The 21,856-nt window shown below is 33.8% G+C and overlaps 2 protein-coding genes across 5 annotated transcripts; both read right to left on the bottom strand.

The window, feature by feature from the left end:
- Positions 1 to 3,040: 3,040 nt before the first annotated feature.
- On the bottom strand, positions 3,041 to 8,774 carry LOC108457028 (OVARIAN TUMOR DOMAIN-containing deubiquitinating enzyme 6). Of its 3 annotated transcripts, none has more exons than XM_017755828.2 (9): positions 8,299 to 8,774; positions 6,943 to 7,920; positions 6,366 to 6,527; positions 4,835 to 4,912; positions 4,381 to 4,459; positions 4,138 to 4,283; positions 3,862 to 3,927; positions 3,592 to 3,766; positions 3,041 to 3,496 (listed from the first exon to the last, which is right to left on the bottom strand). In XM_017755828.2, exons 2-9 carry the CDS (start codon positions 7,627 to 7,629, stop codon positions 3,255 to 3,257), a joined length of 1,635 nt encoding a protein of 544 aa, XP_017611317.1. In that variant the 5' UTR covers positions 7,630 to 7,920; positions 8,299 to 8,774; the 3' UTR covers positions 3,041 to 3,254. The 3 variants fall into 3 exon arrangements, with proteins under 3 accessions (XP_017611317.1, XP_017611318.1, XP_017611319.1); XM_017755829.2 differs by having other exon boundaries at positions 6,943 to 7,808; XM_017755830.2 differs by having other exon boundaries at positions 6,943 to 7,798.
- A 9,407-nt stretch (positions 8,775 to 18,181) lies between these two features.
- Positions 18,182 to 20,096, bottom strand: LOC108454530 (capsanthin/capsorubin synthase, chromoplastic-like). Of its 2 annotated transcripts, XM_017753024.2 has the most exons (2): positions 19,544 to 20,096; positions 18,182 to 19,288 (listed from the first exon to the last, which is right to left on the bottom strand). In XM_017753024.2, exons 1-2 carry the CDS (start codon positions 19,856 to 19,858, stop codon positions 18,365 to 18,367), a joined length of 1,239 nt encoding a protein of 412 aa, XP_017608513.1. In that variant the 5' UTR covers positions 19,859 to 20,096; the 3' UTR covers positions 18,182 to 18,364. The 2 variants fall into 2 exon arrangements, with proteins under 2 accessions (XP_017608513.1, XP_017608512.1); XM_017753023.2 differs by having other exon boundaries at positions 18,182 to 20,096.
- Positions 20,097 to 21,856: the final 1,760 nt, after the last annotated feature.

Below are 21,856 nucleotides of genomic sequence, written 5' to 3'. Positions count from 1 at the left end.
GTGTTAAGATTATGATGTTATCTAAAGTCCTAGAGAGGTAGATAATTTGTATTGACTATCAAAGTAGGAGTAAATCTAAGTAGAGACACAGATGTGTCAATGTAGGGCTTTAAAGTAGGTAAACTTTAACAGATGGAAGTTAATTTTGTTTTTATAGTTTATCACTATAAATGATAAAAAAAAAGTTAATAAATTTATATTTAATGGTAAATTATATGAATAGTCATTAAACTATGAGAGTGTTTCTATTTTATATTTAACATTATGGGTAAATTACACTCAAAGTCACTAAATTATTAGTAAATTTATGTTCTGGTTATTCAACTTCAAAAAGTTACAAAATGGTCATTGAACTTTCGAAAGTTTCCATTTAAGTTATTGGGTTATTAAAATCGTTTTTGTATGCCTTTCTCTATTTGCACCACATGTACCAATCGAAAGCTCTCATTCCCTTTCTCTTATACGGTTTAATTTTTTTTCATAAAATGACTTTGAAAGTCATGAATCTACGAACAAAAATTTAAACAACTTCTTTCCCCAATTCCAACATTGACCGTCAAAGTGACTTGAATCTAATGTATATTCTTCTACTCATTGATGGGTATAGATGCATCATACCGATTGCCAAATCATTGCTTGGAGCTCACTAGCTAGACTTTTTATTTAAAAAAAAAAAACTTAATAGCTCAATGATTTAAATAACAACTTTTTAATAGTTCAATAACTTAAATGAAAACTTTCGAATAGTTTAGGGACTATTTTGTAGTCTTTTGAAATTGAATGACCAAAACGTAAACTTACTAATAGTTTAGTAACATCGGGTGTAGTTTACCCTAACATTATTCACACACTAGCAGATCCATAATGATCTAGTCAGTGTAAGCTAGTGCAACTAGTACATGTTGAAATTTTTATTAGTGCGAATAAACAATGCATTTTCAGATAATAGATATCCAGAATATCTATCTGCATCCACCTTGAATTTATAGTGGATATTAATTTTAAAATTTGAATTCGAATATTATTTGAATTTGCAGTACCTAACCCGTAAAAAGCAGTCAAATATTTTTAGGTATCCAAATACAATTTGAATTCTCATCCTTAGTACACTAGCCAATATGGTCGGAACCGGTGCGGAACTAACTGCATTGGGTGGAATGCAAATCAAATCAACACACCCAAGGAAGCTGCCGATATTTTCAAGTACGTCATTCAATGAAGCTAGATTTCAGATTTTGGTTCAAAATAAAGCAAACCGAAAAATTGAGCCTATTGGTGACCTAGGCCATGCCACCTCTAAGGTTTGTGAAAGAAAACCGATTTTATGATTTCTTACTAGATTAGATTTTGGGATTATGGCTTTGTATAAATTCTGTTCCCAGTTCAAATAAATGAGAGTCTTAATTTTTGAAGTAAAATCTAGAATTAAACGGTTTGTTGGGTTTTAGAAAAATAATGTTAATATTTGTACATACGGACGAATGATTGATGGGTAATAATTGAATAAGCATGCTCTATTTGTTTGAACATGTGATGTAGATTAGGGGCTTTATCTGCATTCCATCATAATGAACACCTAAATAAAAAAACTATGCATGTTTGTAAAGAATTGAGTAAGGAAGGGTTCTGAAACAAAACCCATGTTCTCTATCAATGGTCCTTAGGTGAAAGCATGGTAATGCCTCGACCCGATTTTCCCATGGTCAGTAGGTGCTTATTGATGCCGATGCACCAAGAAAATTTCTTGGATACAACAGCAAATTCATGTATATTTCTATTAAAGATTGCCCCGTGGTAACTTTAATAATACATAAGATGTTTTTCATTGAATTAATGTTACAAACTCAAAATTTGATTTAATTAATTACTCTCTATAGAACTTTGTTAAGTTAAATTGATGGTAGAAATAATCATTTATTAATATGTTTAGTTTCTTTATGTGATTATAGATTCATGTATTAATTAGATAAATTATAATGTTATTACTATTTGCATTATTGATGGAAAGAGTCGAACAATATTGCTTGAGCTATGTACATGCAAACATAAACAATTCTTTGCAGAAGTACCATAAAGAGCTATATGATTGTTTAGGAAAATTGAATACACGTTGAGTCATGTTGTTGGAAACACAACAGTCGCAACAAGATGAACAATAAAACTTTGCACATAAAAATTGTTATGTAATTCGTACTTAACTTACGCCTATGAAACTTTGCTCAAATAGTCAATTCATGTAGTAACTAAATTACAAAGAACAGTTATTTAAGTCTGAGTCCAATATTCTCAAGTTGTGGTCTCACATTTGTATATAAAAGATTGAAGACTTCGCTAAAATCTTATCCAATGAAGATAGTAAAACAAAAACAGAGAAGCCTACACGAAAATATTTGGACATCAAGAAATCAAGACCAAGCAAAATTGCTACCAAAAACCAAACCCAATGCGAAGATTGGATGCTTTGAGGGTAGAGCTCCATCATCGGGATCGTGAATTTAGGTAAAACCCAAATATTAAAAAAAAAAAAAGAGGGGGGGGGGGAAGCAAAGAAGTGCTCGAAAGTAAGCTTCAATCATAAGTAGAGGATAAACATTATACGAAGTAACGTGATGAGAAAGGAAGAATCCTAATCCGAAGAAGATGAGGAGAACTCCAAAGAAACAAACCTCAAAAAGAGAGTACCAAAGACCTATCAACACAATGATATATAGATTCATTTTATCAATCTAGTTAAACAGTTGGATTTGCTACTTTTGAACCTCGATCGTGAGTTTCAAGTTAATTACAATTCAAGCTTTTTACTACTCGAAAGGTAGACTCGGCCTGGATTCTGGGTGCATGAGCTATTCGAAACTACATTTGGATGTGTTGTGTAGTTTCCATTTGTTCCTTTCATTCAAGAAAACTACATCTATGATCGATTGTCTAATGATTCAGAACTGATGAACGCACTTCAAATTTCTACAAACCATGCAGATGCAGCTAGTCAACCTAATAAAATAGATGAATATACAGAAGCATATAACCAAAAAAGATGATATTGGACGCTAAGCTAATAATGCATTTTATTGACCTGGAATTTGGTTCAAACACATCTAATCGTTCGATGTTTTGTTCTCAGTAGATAAGAATTGTTCTATCTATTTTCACCAAGGCTACAACGAGGGAGAAAGAGGCCAATATTATGTTCAATTATACCACGCTCTACACAGCCAGCCTGCTACTACTGTTTGTTCTTTTTAAAGTCTTGGGGACTAGTCTATGATTAAATCTGTTGCCTTGCCTTTGCTTCTGCTGCTACTGCCGGTTTCTATGAGATAACAGACCATGGAATCTACGTCATCCCCAAATATGCTATAAGCTTCATTTGCCTGCAAATAACTGAATCCCATTGACAGTAGTAATTGCATGCCACTGCTGAGAACACTATCCTGAAAACCATGCTCTTTTGAGCCCTCCAGTTTGGTTTCACTGCCTGATGGCCCTGTCCCTGTTCCTGTCCACAAATAATTCAGAAGAATGTATGTTCATATTCATGACAGACAATCAGAGATCATCAACATGATGTTTTGAAATCTCTAGAATACTCACTAGCTCCAGACGATGATGGTTCAGCAGTTGAAGTAGACGATTCTTTATGGCCCACTTGTGGCTTAAACTTGTCACTGGCAAGGTATTCAGCTCGAGATGCTTCCATAACCATTCGCTCAATTTCCTTCTCAGTAAGTTCAAGATCAGAGTAAAATCGACCCTCAGCCAGGAGTGCCTGTTGGTATACAAAGTTGAAGCAAGATTCTGTTAGTTACAATACCATCCTAAACACGGTAAAAAACTAATCTCAAACTATCGAAAACTACTTGCATTGTCTATCTGCTGGTCTTGTTGAGATTTAATTGCGGCCTTGACTTGATCCTTGTCCACATTTGCCTGCACATCCAAACACAGTCGATACCATAAATCCAATTTGTGATTCTAATTCATTCAAACTCCATATTCAAATTGAAAATATTCTGCCATTGAAGCCTTGCATACAAATTCAGTTCCATAGCATGACCGAAAGCAATAAGCATGTTCTAAACGAGAAACAAAGAACCAAGAAAGCAGAAAAAGAAACATGTGAAAGGAATTTAGACGCACCCCTCTAAGACAGCTAAATCCAAGCCCAGCACCAACTGTCAGACGACGAGGGTCAACAAGGGAGTTGTAATGATTCCCATGATGGTAGCTCAGCCTTATGGGAGGTGTGTCGGTATTATAGCTTCCATGAAATATGTTGATAGGTTCTGCATCAAATAATATTTTTGTCCGTAGAAGGTAAGAACATGGAAGAACACAAAACTTAAAAAAAATCAATCATCAAAACCATCAGTTGAGCATCACCTATGCTGTAGGAATAGATATGGATAGGTCTGTTATACATTTCAGATAACGCTTGAATCTCCACATTGTTCCCATAGACCTGTATCCAAGATAAAAGAACAGATGCTTTCAAAACATTTAAATAGACAATGCAACTAACCCCGTAAAAGGAAAATGGATTAGACAAAGGGAAATGGATTAGCAAACAAAATGGTGATGGGAGAATCAAGATATTACTTTGGCAAAGAAGAATGCATCATCTAGAAGGTTACTTAACATTTTTGAATTCATCAAATAGAGTGCTAGTAATCTTGGATATGGACTAAAAAGTTCAAAATAAAATATCCAGATCACCATTATCAACGGAAACAAGGATGAGCCATAACCCTCATGCAAATTTCAAAAACAAATAATGATATGCTCTCAAGTATGAACATTAAGTTAGTACACAACCAATTATAATGCCTCTGCATACCTTATCTCTTCTTTTCCTCTTACAATAAGATGTAAAACCTTCTGTTATAAACTGAGAAAAGTGATCCCTCTCTCGCTCCTGGATGAACAATTAAAGATAAGCATTCATCCCAAAAAAAATCAGAATCATGCTACTCAAACACCTCAAAGTTAATGTGATTGAAGCACCAAAAATAATGCACATTGTAATCAAGAAAGCCAGGGATTATCTACACTTCAAAACAAATAAAAAATGTTAACAGTGGTCCAAAATAAAAAATATATATCATGCTCCTTTTTAGTCACATCCAAAAATTTAATCTGATTAAATATTAAAAAAGAGAGAACAAGATCATCCTTTGTTCTACAATTATCCCTAAACCAAGTTACATTATGCATCAGCATGGGGTTTACTGAAGTGGACAAAACATGCAGGCAACCAATTATCTGAGTTTTAACAGGTTACAGAGATTCAACTAACAAGCTTAACAGGAACTAGAAGGGTGCTTAGGCTTTGTTTACCATTGAGGTTGAAAAGCACTTTTCAACCCAAACCATGGTTTCAAACAAAAAAGTTTGGTAAACAAGCAGCTTTTTAAACCAAACCTTGATTTTAATCTAGGATTTTAACCCAAGCCAAAAAGTCAAAATTTTTAGCTTTTGGCTTTTGGAGAAGTGTTTTTCAATGAAATTATCAACCCCTGATTAAATCTTATACTTTACAAAATCATGTCTACAAAAATAGGCATTTTATCTTCCCAAAAGCACTGTTGACAGTAATGGTAAATACTATCAAAATTTTCAAATGCACTGTTCTAAAACACTTTTTCACAGCACTTTTCAACCTCAATGGTAAACTAGCCCTTACTAGCGCTTAGAAGAGGAATATACCAAAGACATTGCAACTGCATGTCGATAAGTCCATTTGCTTTCAATCATCCCTAAAAGCCTAAGATTTGGTCTTACTCATTGGACAAAGATAACAAAGATGGATACTAGATACAGAACTGTGTTACTGTAAATATAAAAAAAAAAATATTTGTTGCTACAACTCTACGACACCTCTGTCCCGTAATTATGCTCAAAACTCTAAGCTAACTAATGACGATAGTTCTATTTATATACTATCAGAATTTACAGCTCAGGATTTGATACTTGAGGAAAACAGGAACATTCACCCTTCATTTTACGATGTCAATTTTGGAATTCCAGATTAATGAAAGTCTATTCCTCTTTCCATATTTTAGGATTTGCTATTCATCTCCTGCATCCAGAAAATGTGAAGCGAAAATCTACTTATGTTGCAACTAACCAAACGTGAATATCACAAGTAAACAATTCATTAGAAACTCCAACTCTCTTATCAACTCTAGAGAAGGCGTCGGTAGCTAATAATTCATGGTTTTCCATTTCTAAGAGAATTTTCACCCAACTGTTTCATTCAATTTGAGATTAGCATGCCACAGAGTGACTGTCTAGCACCTATAATAAAAGTAATAGAATCTTATGGCACGTAATTTAAAAATCAAGATTCAGGTAAGAGATATACATACCATGTAATCAATGCACATTTGTCGAATTAAATCATAAGCTTCAGAGTCCCCATACACTTGATCAGCAACAGCACGGAAGAGGCAGTTCCCATCTTCTAGCATCCGTTTAACTTCTAAGCCTTTTGCTCGTCTGATATCTATTTCGAATTGGCGTTCTCTTTCCTGGACCAGATGCAATAAACCAGTTTCAAAGGTGAATCTGATGTCGAAAATCAAACCACAAAACTAGGCATTAACTTCAGCTCATATCTCTTCAAAAAGAACAGTAAGTGTACAGAACATTTCATTCAAACATAAGAAAACATCATAAATTACAAGTTCAATATACAATATAAGAAAACATGGCTTATCTATAACAAAATAGAAAAATGCACGCAGAAGTAGCAACCTATTATATACAAAACTTAGGAAACTGAAGTCAACTGGGGTAGTCTTACAAGAAAAAAAAAACATGGTACGATAGCATATAATTATATCAGATTTTCCCATGCCAGTGATATGAGAATTTCCGAAAAAGATGATATGTAGACAATCTACACGAAACACAATAAGGATTTGATTATTCAGAATAACTTACTGCATCATCGTAGGAGGATACAAAGCATGGATTCTGCTCATCAGCACTATTGTAACCCTCACTCTCACCATGAGATCTAGGAGAAGATGGACGTGACCCAGACGGTGATGTCCTTGTTGAAACAGTGGGCCAGGCAACAGCTCTTCTAGATGATCCAGCACGAACAGGATTTGAACTTCCCGAGGCAAATCTTCTTGAATTCGAATTAGCTGCTGAAGGTTTAGGAGGTGGAACAGGCGGTGGAGGCGGATATGAACTTCCATTTCCAAAAGGTAAGGGATCATTGCTTGAACCTTCAGTTTCAGCCGCAACTTTTTTTGAAATCCTCAACCCACCCAAATCATTCATTACATCGCACGGACCTGAGGCATCAAGAGTGTTCACTTGTTCAGCCTCAGCAAGTGCATCACTTGAAGTTATGTTCCAATCATTACGCAAGATTTCTGGCGAAGGATCATCACTTTCTGTGGCCTTATTTTCATTACTGTAACACTCTAAAATTTCATCCGAAGCAATTTGTTCCTGCACTTCCTCACTAACTTCATCATCTCTTGAAGCTGGTGGAACCTGAAGGGAAGAAACTTGTGGGTCTGCCCGAGAAGAAGATGGCCCAGGCAAAGAAGAAGATCGGCTTGGATTTGAAGAAGAGCTGCCAGTGGAACCTCGTTGAACCAAAATGCGAGTCATTGCTTTTGAAGAAGAGCTAGCCCTAATTCTTCCTTTCCAAAACCCCCTAAATTTAGAGACCGAGACTCATAGTTTTGTCTCGTTTTCTTGCCTTGGGCGCGGTAATGCCAATCCCTTGGCTGAAGGATTTCTTCCAGCCCAGCACGTTTGCCTCCTCACGAAACAATCTCTGCATTCCCCTGACAATTCTCATGAGACCCAGACCTCGTACTTTAAACAATAAAACCCTCAAAGTACTCGATATTTTATACCCAGAAAAAATTCCCCAAAATTCACCTTCACTAGCCCAAGCTGCAATCAACAACCACGCAAATTTCCAAGAAAAAAGAATATCAACCAAAACATGAAAACTATATCTACCAAAACCTTGTTTGATTCCAAAGAAAAGGTAGGAAACGGCTAAAAATGATCTTAATAACCACAAACCCTCTCTATTATCCTACCATATATATAATTAATAAAAAAAATTCTCTACAATTAAATTACTGATAATTTCCTACCATTTCTCAGCAATCAACCAAGCATACAAAAAAGGGTAACAAAATAACACAAAAATCAAGCAAATATCAAAACCCAAAAGAACCAATCCCCGATCAAGAAAGTCCCAGAAATAAAAACCAATCAATAAATCGAAAGCAAAATAAATAGGAAAAGAAAAAAAGAACTCACCTTTAAACAGAGAGAGAAAGGTTTTGGAAACCCAGTTTAGATCTGCAAGAGAAGTAAAAAAAAAATATGGGTATTTTATCTATTTTCTGGGTTAGGGTTTTTGTTTTGAAGAAAGGCAACAAGGCAAATAAAGGAGATAAGTCGGAAGGCAAAGAAGAGTATTTAAAGACAGAAAAAAGAAAATAAAGAAAAGAAGAAAAAAATTGAGAAAAGTCGCTTTATAAAGAGAAAATGGGAGGCTGGCTGCTTTTTAAACGTCGACGACGGGGTGGCTCGTCGCCGAGAAGCTGACACGTGGGGAGTAGGCCGGTGGAGCAGGTGCGGGATTTGTACATCAGGGGATTAAATTGAGGAGTATGACGTGGCCGTCTTTAATTGGGTGAGAAGGATAGTACTTTGTTGTTTTCTCAGTTTGCTTTATGAGACTTTATTCCTTGCTTTACTTCCCCTCAAGCTAAGACCATGCTAAGCTCCTTTGTTTGTAGCCATTTTACTTATTTTAATTATCTCAATTTATTTTACTTTTGTGGATGATAAATTTACATATTCAAATTCATTTTCATTTTATTTTATTTTCAAACTTTTTATCAAAAATATTTTTATATTTACTAAATACAAATATTTAGTTATTTAGATAATTGATATAAAATTTAATTAATCTGAATCTAAATTACGATAATAATATCATATTTAATGCGAATAATAAATTAAATTTGTAGATATTATATTGTATTATATTATAGTGTTGAATCGTGTCTAATCCTTTTAGCATGCCTTAGTTGCGACCAATAAGCTTACGCTCGGTGCTATACAAAATTATTTCTAAAGTTATTTTCAATAGGTTTCAAGGTGTGTTAGATCACCATATAGATGAAGCTCAAAAATGCTTTCATTCTAGGAAGGCTTCTTTATGATAATATTCTTATAGCATATGAAGTCTTATGCTTTCTAAAAGATAAGTATACAGAGGATAAATGTAAATGAGCCTTTGCATTGAAGTTGGATATGAGTAAGTGACACAAGATTATCGAATAATATGCAAGAGCACACAGTCATCAACATGTAATAAAGTAGTAAGTATAAAGTTATCGTCTCTACAGAGATTGTATAAGTCAGGCAAAAATTGTGAAACTATTAATTGACAAGTTGGTGATTGAAATAATTAAAAGTGAATTGAAGTAACTAATAAACCTAATTAAGATTACTAAGTATGTAAGACAAATGAGAATGTTAACACAAAAAAATAAGCAGAAAACAATTGAGCAATCCTAGAAAGCATGCTCAATATTTTCCACTTCGCCTGTACATTTTGGATAATTCACAGATCTTACCAACCTCTTTTGGTATAGATTATATTTAGTAGGAAAATAACTGTTAAATATCCTCTAATTCATAATTTTTATTTTAGAAGGTAGATCCAATAGCAGAAGTCTTTTGTAAAAAGTTTTGTAATCATGTTGTTCATTGTTGAGAGTGGTCAGTATGTTTCTTGTATTAGTATTTTGTATCCACTGCTTACCGAGTATTCACCAAAAGCCTCACATCACCATACCAACCTATCCTCGTGTGGTGCTCATGGTAGAGGAATACATAAAATCCTATCAACCTCTTCTTTATTAAATGTAGCTTTAATTAAACCCTCTTTCCAACAATTAGCAGTTTGGTTGATTAAATCCGACACATAACATATATGTTGATCGTTTGCTCGTGTTTGGATTTTGAAATCCACAGCACTCGGCACACACGCATCCTTCCAAACCAAGACTTTCGTTACGTTTGGTTCATTGTAATGGAATAGGGTTGTAATTGAATAGAGCTGTAATGGAATAGAGTCAGAATCGAGAATTCAACTGTTTGGTTGAATGGAATGGAGTAGAGCTGTAATAGAATTCTTGTGTTTGGTTGAATGGAATGATGTTGTAATAGAATAAGGAAAAAGGCTAAAATGACCAAAATACCCTTAATGAATTTTTGTTGATAGATGATTATTGTTATTAAATTTTAATAAGATTATTGTTAAATATTTTTAATAAAATAAAATAAATAATTTAATCATATTTTAACATAATTATTATTAAATATAATTTAATAAAATAATATATAATTTAATAACATTATTAATATAATTTTTAATAATAATTTTAATATAAAATTATTATTATGAATATTTCAATGCCTAATATATTTGCTTTAATCTAACCTCTCACCTATTCTCTTAAGTCACAATCGCCAATATAAAAAATAAGTTTAACATACGCTATGATAATCCTCTAATAACATTTTATTTTAATAGTCAATTTTAATAGAAAACATATTTTATATTTTATTTTATCCTTTATAATAACATGATAACAAGAAGTTTGCGTGCCGGTGACCAAAAACTTCTATTAGGCTTGACAAATGAATGATACATGAAGTGATGCCAAATAATAGCAAATTTCAGCCATAATAAAACTGTACAGAAGCTGTCCCAAATGATACAAATGCTCAAGCGATTACATTTCCCAGTTCAATATGATCCCATCATGAAACCTAAAATTCGATTTTAAGAACTTATCTGCTGATTTTTTGACCTAAATGCTCCCATCTTTCACAACCTCTTGCAAGTTTCCGATTTTTCGGGTTCAACTTCATAAATTCTGCAAATTATGAACAGATAAGGAAATCACATTCTAGGAATACCTGCAAACAGTATAGCAAAATGAGCATCTCCTGTATTCTTTAACAAGAGTGAAAAATCTATAGCAAGCTTCTAAAGTACCCGAAACGAATACTTGGAAAACAAAACAAAAGAATGCAAAATAAAGAAAAAGTACACCTCTTACGACCTGACAAAAAGCCATTTTCTTTCTTGGACAGGTAGCCGATTCGATACACCAGTCTTGTTTATGTAATTTTATATGTTTCAATAAAAGGAATTGATCCAATTTTGCATTTCCTACTGTCTTATTCAACATTTGCATCAATGCAACACGCGATAGAAACTTGCAGTATTAAAGGATTCTATTTGAACTCCAATTCTTCTCTATTATGATCAATGTGCTTCTATTTCACACTATCTAATGAACTGCTCTAACTTCAAATCCATGCCAAATTGTTCAAATCACCAACCAAATAAAGCAGTGTCAGATGATGCAAGAAAAGAGAATCTAATTTCTTCTATGGAAAATAGACATTAAACAAAGCTAACAAAAACAAAGATGGAGACAAGGCATTAAAAAGCTTAGAGAAGGATAATATTGACCAATTATTGTTGTTGTTTCACTGTGCTCGTAGATATGCATAAAGAATGTGGTTAATTCAACGGAGGACATGGATGGGATGTCACAATGAATATTAATAATCACCGATTTAATCCAAAGATGAGTTTATTAAAATGCTTGAGAGAATCAAGAGACCTTTCTTCCTTTTTAAAGCTACTTCCAACTCTTTTGTTCATACCAAATAGACCTTAATGGCATATTTAGGAACAAATTTACAAAGGCATATTTTAATGAAACAATGACAAGGAAGACAAACCATAGCAGTGCATAGATCCATGTTATATGGATCTAAGCATAAAAGTCAATTTTTTAGGTACTAAAAATCCAATAACTTGTCTATTCTGCTAAGTTCTTCATCTCTGCTCAATTCAACAAATATAATATGGCTTCATACAATTTACCTGGATATAACTAGCTCCAAAAAGCACCATTTCCCATTTGAAACCGAGACCGTAGTCTTTACCTCAGTATAAGGAAAACAAAGATGTCACAAGACAAAAACCAAGATTGTAACCATGGCAGCAAACACCAACAATACAAACATACCAGTTCTATCATCTGGATTTAACCAGTTGGTTAATGAAAAGGTCCCAATACCAAAATCTACAATTTCTAACCCTATCCACAGATCGCAGTCTTTGCAACTAAAAAATTCCATTTTCTTCAAAATTCAAGAAAATTATGGAAAATAATTGCTGAACCAAATTGTTTAATGTGATCACGGGTGGTCAATCTTAGAACCCCAAGGGGACTCATACACACAGAGAGAGAGACTTGATTATCCTCCTATCAAACCTACCAAAGAAATATCTATTCCTAAATCAATTAAAGAAACTGATGCCTAGAATAGCGTGAAATTATTAGCCAAAATGCATCCACCAAAGAAGAGGCATACCCAAGTATTTCAATCATTCGCCTTAGAAGATCAAATTTTGAAGCACACAGGAATAACGGCAATTTCTAAAAAGAGTTCGGCAACTATGCAGCCAAAGGACCACATGTCAATATCTGTTGTATATCTGAACAAGGATCAAGGTTCAAACTAAAACAATCATAACAGAAGACATTGAAATCAAAATCAATGTACTGAATCATCAAAGATAATAACAAATCGCAACCACAGAATACTTTTTAGAGTGAGTGTTTTCTAATATTACTTCCAAAGACTAAAAGATGTGATAAATAAAAAGTTATATAGGTTGCAACTTGTTAAAGAAAACAGCGATAGAAAATAAGACCAAATATTCTATATCATTATTTGAAAGATATCAACTTCACATAGAAATAGAAAGATCTTAGTTATACTGCAGATACTCAAGCAAATAAGTTATTTTGCCAATTTAGATGCAGATACTCAAGCAAATAAGTTATTTTGCCAATTTAGATAGAGTTCCATATCATCCAGGAAAAAAGAGTTAAATACCTTAAAATAATCTGAGATATTACAATGAGTGCAAACCTACCTTTATCTCGTTTCTTTCCAGTCCATCAACGGTAAAACAATGACAAAGGCAGACAAGCCTAAACCAACATTTTCAACAATCTACTTGAGGTTTAATGTTTGGTATTTTATGCACTTCCTACCTTATGTTATACTTATAATAGATCAAACAATGATACAAACCACAAACAGTTGAGATGAAAGAAAAAAGATCTCATTAAGGAAACAAAATTGCGTAGTAAGTTGTTATATCAACAGAGAACACCTTCAACAAATTCGAACTATATAAAAGGTCAGGATAAATTTTCGCACCCATAATGAACATAAGCCCTGATGATTCACATGATAAATAACCTGAACTCCAAAGGTTCATTTAAAACTTGAGGATTGGTTATGTCAAATAAGTTCTACTGATGTTCATTCCACCAAAGTTACAGTTCAGCAAGTCATTGAAGATGAGAAGAGATACTACAAGGAAAGAAACAACACCATGATCTACCAAAAGACAAAAGCGGTAAGCAAGATCAAGTGATAGAAATGAATTAATGCTATAAATCCATGTCAAAAGGATACTGATACCCAAGAAGAACTTCAAGAGACCTATAATAATAGCTCTGCAGAAGAAAAGAAAAAAACACAGCCATAAGACCCTTGTGAGCATGACAACAATGAACAGTATAAGACGCGATAGTGATAGTTGAAAAAAAAATTCAAGACTGCGCAACTAAAAAAATTCTATTTTTCTTCAAAATTCAAGAAAATTATGGAAAAATAATTACTGAACTAGATTTCTCAATAATAATTGAAAAAAATTGAAAGGAAAGAGGAAAAACGGAACCAATAATACAAACATAATTGAAATTATAAAACAAGAAGGGGAAGAAGTTGAACTTATAGAGTTCTCACCAAGGAAAGGAGGCTGCGGAGGTGGGGAACGAGTCGGAGATAAATCTACGGTTCGCAGTGACGGAATCGAGGGAGCAGCACTTTTACAATAACGACCGAATTGACGGTCGAGGGGTGAAGAAACACAGGGTAAAATTGTCTGATGGAAAATTTTTGCTATTAAATCCATCGTTGAATGGGCTATTCTTAACTCCCTTCGCCGAATGATGATTCGGTAAATTAGACGAATAATAAAGGAATAGCCATTCGCCGAATGAAGAAAACGGTGAACCAAACTATGCCATAGCTGTTCATCCAAGAATAAGGAGGGAATGGTTATTCCATTCCCTCCAACCAAACGTGCTGTTGATTTCTTGATCTAATTCTCCAGCACAACCCCTTCTTTAGCAACCCTTTTGCCGCTCACACACTTTTCCAGGTATATGAAAGTAAATTGCCTAAACTAGCACTTAAAAAAATCTGATTCTGGCTAATATTTAGCCTTTAATGATCTTGCCAATAAATAATTCGGATAATAAATTAGATGCCAACCTTGCTTTGCTAATAATGTCAAATTAAATTCTGATGGGCATTGAAATCCTAATCCCCCATCCTCTTTCAAATTGCACAAATTCCTCCACTCACGCCAATGAATACCCCGCTTGTCATGCCTTTTTTGCCACCAAAATTAGATAAATTAATTTTCTAATTAAATAATTTTCTCAGCTAAATTCTAATCCTGTTAAAGTCATGGTAACTTTAAGGTAAATGAATTTTTGAGAAAATATATTTAATTTTCATATTCAACGGACCCGTAATGACTAATTAATTTTATTTTATTTTTTGAACTTCAATTATTTGATCGAATAATAATTAAAAAAAACAAACTTAAATTAACTCTTAAGTCATTTCCATACTTAGTGAAAAAGCACGTTAATTTTTTAATGTGATTCATTTCTTTAACTTTATCGTTTTCATCTATTTATGTTCATTTGATTTTGTATGCAATTCATTTCTGGTTTCAACAAGTTAGCAGAGGGACTGATTGGACAAATATAATTAGGGCTCAAATGATTTATAATTAAGTTTTAGCTTTTTGCTTATTACTTATAAACTCATTCAATCATGAATTCATTCCACTATAGTATCGTGACTGCGCTCTCCCTAATTACATATCATTATGAAAGCTACTCAAACAATGCTCATTCAATGGCCTTGTCATAAGTGTGTTACCCTCACAAGATATTCTTAATCTCTTGGGGATAAATCTGTTCTCCCAATATGATCATATTTTATCTTATGGTAACCATTATATCTTCCTTCATGAAAAGTTAGTTACTATCAAATAATAATTAATTTATGTACCACAAAGGCAAACGACCCATGACCATGTTAATAACATATCACCACTCAACATCCTTGTGAACTTGGCCCATGTAATTTGACCCGATATGATGTATACAATACCCATAGTGTGTATGATCCCATAGGCTTCCATGTTGATCAATTGCAACTTGTATTTCGGGTGCCTTATAAAAAAATATGCATATATTGAGTTGCGGCATAACATGCCTTCTCAATTTAGTCAAGAAGAAGTCCCAAGCATCAACTGTTTCTTGTTCAACAATTGCAAAAGCTATTGGCTGGATTTTTTGGTTATCATCTTGTACAAAAACCAACGGCAATTGATGCTCATATCTTTCGTACATGAATGTGTTTTCAATTTGGACTAATGGCTTATAATACTAGAATGCTTCAATTGCTTGAATGTCTAAAAAAGGCGATGGAAAATTCTTTTCCCTTGGACCATTTGATTTCTATCATACGCAGGTTCCGTTTGTAGACCGATGACAATACTTGGGACGTACTAATTTGGTACTTTCAACCATTTCCACAAATCATTATATGGTTTATCACACCCGTTACGCATATTTTTCATAGCCTTTTATTTTGCAATCCATGCCTCGTAGTACATAACGTAATCGTACTGACTACGAATATTAGCAATCAAAATTGACATGAAAATCCTAGGACTTGTTTTCACCATAGGTAAGATAATGTCAAAGATCAGGTTAGAATCTAGTTTCAGATGATCCGTAACATACTTGCAACAACACAAGTATTTCACCATACGTAAGACAACGTCAGCAATCAGGTTAGAATCCAATTTCGGATGATCCTGTGACATACCTGTAACAACACAAGTATGTGAAGCATTATATTTCTTAATTGTCTAGAACCCCGTCTTCTTTCTCACAGATGTAATGATTTTTTACAGAAATTTATTGTCACAAATTACGCACTTCGCTTCATATTTTTTGGCTTGCAATTTTCTAACATGGAAGTTAACCCCATATTTTATGCTATACCACTTCACTGCAACAAAAAAAGTATCTTTATAGGGAAACTTCATTCCAACTTGTAAATTGTCAAAATTTGTAGAAGAACTCGCATGGTCTTATCTTTTATGAGAAAGTTTTAGAAATTCTAACTCATCTTCAGCATCAAGGTCGACATTAAGCATGTGGGGTGAAAGTGTATATGTTGTAAAATCTGGATGGGTTCCTCAGTATTGTTTGGACCTTCACCGTCAGAACCACTCATTTCTGGTTCAATAGGAATGACCTCTGGTTCAAAAAATAATACAAATTTTAAACCATCCAGCTCGGACTCCCAAATTGGATCATCATTGTTTTCAGATCCTCTTTGTTCTCAACTCCCTCTTCGTTCTCAGCTTCTTCTTTGTTATCGACCCCAATTGCAAATCTAGGGTTGGATGTCCTTTCGTTGGGTAGGTTGTAAGGAATATATCATCCGTTCTCGTAAACCCTATGTTAAAACTAATGTTACTTGCGGATTGCCCACCAGTGTAACTTGATGACATACCCGCATAAGGATTTCCAACATAGAACATCGACTTTTGAAAATTGAAATCAAAAGCACTAACCAGATGTCGTGTTGGGGTCTTCAAGTGCAGGTTACCAACTAACCTCGATTATACGCCAAAGTTGAAACGTAACAACATTATGGAAGTACTGCACAACTGTGTGGTTGGACTTTCTGCTTCCTGTTCTCGAAACAAGTTTATTGAAACTGTTCTCGAATTCAGACCACCTTCCTCAACATCGACAAAGTGGACATATAACTCCAGTATAGCATTTTCACTAGTGTAGTGCGTATATTGCATCAACATCCATATCACTTTTGAGCTCAAATATATCATATTTAACAAGGTTCAGTGACGTTAGATATCTATATTTCAAGCTTGAAATTATCCTCCATCTTGAAGTTGACACTTTCCTTCTAATTCTTAATCGAAGCTCGTTCAATTTTATGCTTCGGCTGAAAGCCAATTTTGTAGATTGGGCTGATACAAAAACAACCCCAATATCAGTATTACAAATTTGACCTTCGTAATTAATAAGGGCTATAATTCGTCTACTCATCTTTTCCCAAAAAACTCATTTCATATGTTTAAAACGAAAACATTATACAGAAGAATAAGTACTCATTATCCAAATTCAAACAACGACACATACTTAACTAATTTACTTTATTGGGTTGATTTTTGAACTATAGATTTTTAACATCAACAATTTTCTCCTTATGCAAATCTCTTTATGAAAACAATTTGCTCTGAATTTAACTATAGATACTTCTCCACAAAATGTCTTCATTTTATAGGAAATTCTACACCGAATATGAAATATAATTTCAAAATGTTGAAAAATATTAGATAGGATAAGTAAAAAAAAAAAAACCTTCTAACAAGAGGTGTTTTTCTGAAATGTTTTTAAAGAAAAAAAGACTAGATGGGAAGTGTAAATTTTATCTTGGAATTTCCAAATTTCTGAAATTTTATCTCGGGTTTCTCGATTTTAGGGTTAGTATTTAGGTTTAGTGGTGGTGAAGGTTTTAAGAAACGCATCGTAGGGATGGATTTAGCTGGGACAAAACACCTCCTCCAAAAACAATCTATTTCCTTACATTTCCAAAATAGGGCCTAAATCACTAATTTTTCTTCAAAATCAGCATTTGTCCTTAAGTTTCCCTTCAATCAGTCCTTCCTCTCTTTTGAGAACCTTAATTGTATTACGTGTATAAAAAATGCTTTCTCTGGCTTTCATTTTTATTCATTTTTCGCGTAATTTTTTGATGTAAACTTTCGTTTTCAATTTGAGTGAAAATAGATATTCAACACATGTTGAAGAAAAATATGTGGGTTACAATGGGAATAGCCTTGATAGTTTTGATGGTGATGATAATTTTGTATAAATTAAAATTTAATAACATATTCAAATTAAAAGTTATAATCAATTCATTCATAAAATTTTAGTATATTTTACATCAAAATTAAGCACTGAATGTGCTTAAAAGGTGATCCAGAGCATTCAAATAATTTCATACATTCCCCCATAAGAAAGAAAGAAAAAGAAAGCATCAAAAATGGTGCACTCATTGATCAAATCTTCCATCACTAAATGACTTGGAGAGCTAGATTTCCCAACATTCGAACCAAAGGAACAGGGCATTTTGACATAATATCAAGCCTGGAAGAATTGGAGGCATGTCCGAACAAAGACAAGCTAAAAGAAGCAAGTTCATGAAGAGACAGCCTTGAAGAGAGGAACCCATGCCAATAATATGGATCCAAATCAAAGAATGCTTCAAAGAAATTCCTTGTTCCCACTAAGTCAAGCTTCAGCAAAGTTTCCATGCCAAAACAGCAAAATTCTCTGCTAAGTCTCCTCTCAATCGGCCACAATCCGTTCCATACTTTATGGTACAGCGGTCTCCCTCGTATCATCCTTGTCGAACCAAGACATTCTGCAATAGCCTCCGCCACGAGTGGCGCTAACGCCATCGTCCGAGCCACCATGTACCCAGTCGATGGATGGACTACCCCAGAAATCCCACCTATAGCCATTACATTTTGAGGGATTCTAGGGAGAGGACCACCCATTGGAATCAAACACTTCTCATCTTCTATCACTTTCCTAACTCTAATTCCTAGATGCCTAAGCCTTGCTTCCATCCTTCTCTTGATCTCTGAATAAGATAGCACAGGTCGACTAACCAGAGAAGTCTCTTCCAAAAATATTAAGTTTGAATCGAATGGCATTGCATATAGAAACGTTGCTAACTTGGAGTTGTTAACCCGTAAATAAGGTTCGTTTCCTAAATGGGAATCTCTCCAATCCATGAGAACCATCTTATCCAAGTCAAAAGGATGACTATCAACCTCAGCAAAAATACCATGAGCAATTTGATACCCATAGTTCCTAGGTTTATCATACTCTACGAAACTGCTACTGAAACCGCTAGCATCTATGATTAAGCTCGCCTTAAGCTCACTGCCATCATCGCACTGAATGGTAGACTCGAATTCCTCATGTTTCACCTGCCAAACCTTAGCTTTATGAAATTTAACAGAATTTGAGACACAATTCTCCAACAACTTTGTCTTGAGTATCTTCCTAGAGACCCTACCATAAGGCCGGTCTAAATACTTGGTCTTATGATCATCAATATAGACACAAGTCATAGGCCATATCTTGTCTAGACATTCCACCAGTCCTAAGCTCTCAAACTCATCCACCCACACTCCATAATTATTAGGCCAAAACGAAAGCGGTGAAGGATCCACACAACATACCTTGATTCCGTATTGGGATACTTGCTCGGCGAGCCGGAGACCACCGGGTCCAGTGCCGATAATGATGACATCAAAGCACGGCCGATCCGAAGTGTTGAACCATGGAAGATCGGAATCTAAGCACCCAGGTTTCGACTCTGGTTTTAAGTGGAGGAAGTTACCAAACCTGCTGGTGTTGATCTCATGATGATGAGTCTTCCTTGATGTTGTTAAATGGGGTTTTGAAGAAGGAAGAGAAGCAGTGGGAGAACGGAAGAGTGGTCGATCCTTGCTGGTTGTAAAAGCTGATAAAACTGGCCCAACCAAGGTTCCCATGAATCGGAGGAAAAGGGAAGCGGATACAGAGAGAAATGAAATGTTTTGTAACGTGCTGGAACAAGCGATAAATTTGGCATTTAATGAAGCATGTGATATACAATAGTTTATGTTGTCATGTTTTGGCCTCCATTATAAATGCCACTTACAGATGCTTCATCTGTGAGAGGTTTTTGGTTTTGGAGCATATGGGTTGGTTAGATAGAGTTGGAAATATGCAGTTTTGTAATGGTTGAATTAGGCAAATAATGGGGCGGCCAAAATTAGGCAAAGGAGAATTACGCGGCGGTGAATGATTGGATGCAAAGCTAGTGCCTTGTCGTTTTTTCATTTTGCTATGTCAGACAGCTTGGACCCTTTTCTACTTCCCACTTGAGAAGGTCATCTTTGATAAATTTGGAAGAAAATTTAAAAGAAAGAGAAATTAAATATTGAATTTAAAGTATAAAATATATTTGATATATTACAGAAAGAAAATTAAGTACAAAAATACCTAAACAGTTTGATAAATATAAATTTCAAATTATAAAAATTATTATTCTTATTTTTTAACATTTTACTTATATTAAACAAAACCAAATTTGAAATCATTTTTAATATAAATACAAAAGAACTGACATAAAATTTATTACAAAATTTAAACAATAACCAAGTAGATGAACTTAAATATTAAAATAAAAATAAAAGAGCAGATCGATTGATTGAATCGAAAATCAATCGAGATATACATTTAGAAAAAATAATTAAATTGTTTAAACCACAGTCGATTTGTGAACTGTCACTAGACCTATCCATGGGTCAGACCCTAACAAAATTCTAGGCTCGTTTGATAGGCTCAGGTCCTGGCTAACAAACGGGCCTAATTTTTGTCCAAACTTGACCAATTATAAATACTAAATCCGGGTTTGACTTAGTTTGGCCCGTATTAAAAATTTTTATATAAAAAAATTAAAAATATAATACATCAAAAATACTAAAATTATTAAAATAAATGTTTCCCAACAAATTGAAAATATATTTTAAAAAAATCTTTATACTTAAATAACACTAAGATACATGCAACTTAACAAACAAATGCATCTAAAATAGTAACAAAATTAATAATAAGACAAGAGTTATACAATATCCAAATAATAATAACAAAATAGTTGCAGTAAAATAGTGGAAAAATAACAACAAAATAGCATGGTCTTTTTTCCAAATTCGGGCTTGGTCCGGGCCAAAAAAACCTTACTCGAGGCTTGAAAACATGTTTTATTTTTACTCAAACCTATTTTTCGTACTTATATTTTTTTTCCAAATCCTTCTACTTTTTAAACGGACCTTCATAACCCCGACTGTGGACTGGTTTAACAATGATCATGTTTTTATGTTTTTGGGCAAATTTTTTCATGGACATAAAAAAGCCGAACCATCTAAACTAAATCAACTAGTCCAAATTTTTTAAACACCACGGATCACCCAATTATTGTGTCCCTTTTTTTTTGTCACTCAATTATCAATTTTTTTAATTTGGTCACCCAACTAATTAAGAGTGTTGGTTTTTTTGTCCATTTTTGTTCAGTATCGTTAAATCTCTGATGGGAGGGTAACGTGACAGTTAAAAAATTAATATAATAAATTTAACCCTCAATTTTTACATATTCTATTGATTTAGTCATATTTTTAAAAAATAACTCTCAAAATTTACAAAAAATCTCAATTTGATTCTCAAAATTTACCTTCCTCTTCTACTTCCCCCACGGCCACTACCATCGTTGCCTCCACCTCCACCTGTCTCCAAAAAAAAAAAACTTCCTTCTTTTTTTCTATTTGAACCTAAATTATCATTAAATAGTAGCATATTTATTCTTAGATATCAATATATAATTTTATTATAAAAACAATGAATATTTCTAAGATATATCTAGCAGTTCTCACCTCTCCATAAAGATCCAATTCTATTAATGCTTCTCAAACCCTTCTGCAAAAGGGCCATAATAAACCATATAAAAAACC

Source organism: Gossypium arboreum, chromosome 9 (genome assembly GCF_025698485.1).
Source record: "Gossypium arboreum isolate Shixiya-1 chromosome 9, ASM2569848v2, whole genome shotgun sequence".
NCBI lineage: Eukaryota > Viridiplantae > Streptophyta > Magnoliopsida > Malvales > Malvaceae > Gossypium > Gossypium arboreum.
The sequence above is the reverse complement of the archived record's forward strand: the minus strand, read 5'-3'. Positions and strand labels throughout refer to the sequence as shown.

What these genes read in the sequence shown, in the direction of transcription:
- LOC108457028 (XM_017755828.2), bottom strand. Translation starts at nt 7,629, where the DNA reads ATGACTCGCATTTTGGTTCAACGAGGTTCCACTGGCAGCTCTTCTTCA. An exon ending in AAATGTGCATTGATTACATG is followed by an intron (nt 4,913 to 6,365) that starts GTATGTATATCT and finishes TTGTTCATCCAG; the next exon opens with GAGCGAGAGAGGGATCACTT. An exon ending in AAGACCAGCAGATAGACAAT is followed by an intron (nt 3,767 to 3,861) that starts GCAAGTAGTTTT and finishes GTATACCAACAG; the next exon opens with GCACTCCTGGCTGAGGGTCG.
- LOC108454530 (XM_017753023.2), bottom strand. Translation starts at nt 19,858, where the DNA reads ATGGGAACCTTGGTTGGGCCAGTTTTATCAGCTTTTACAACCAGCAAG.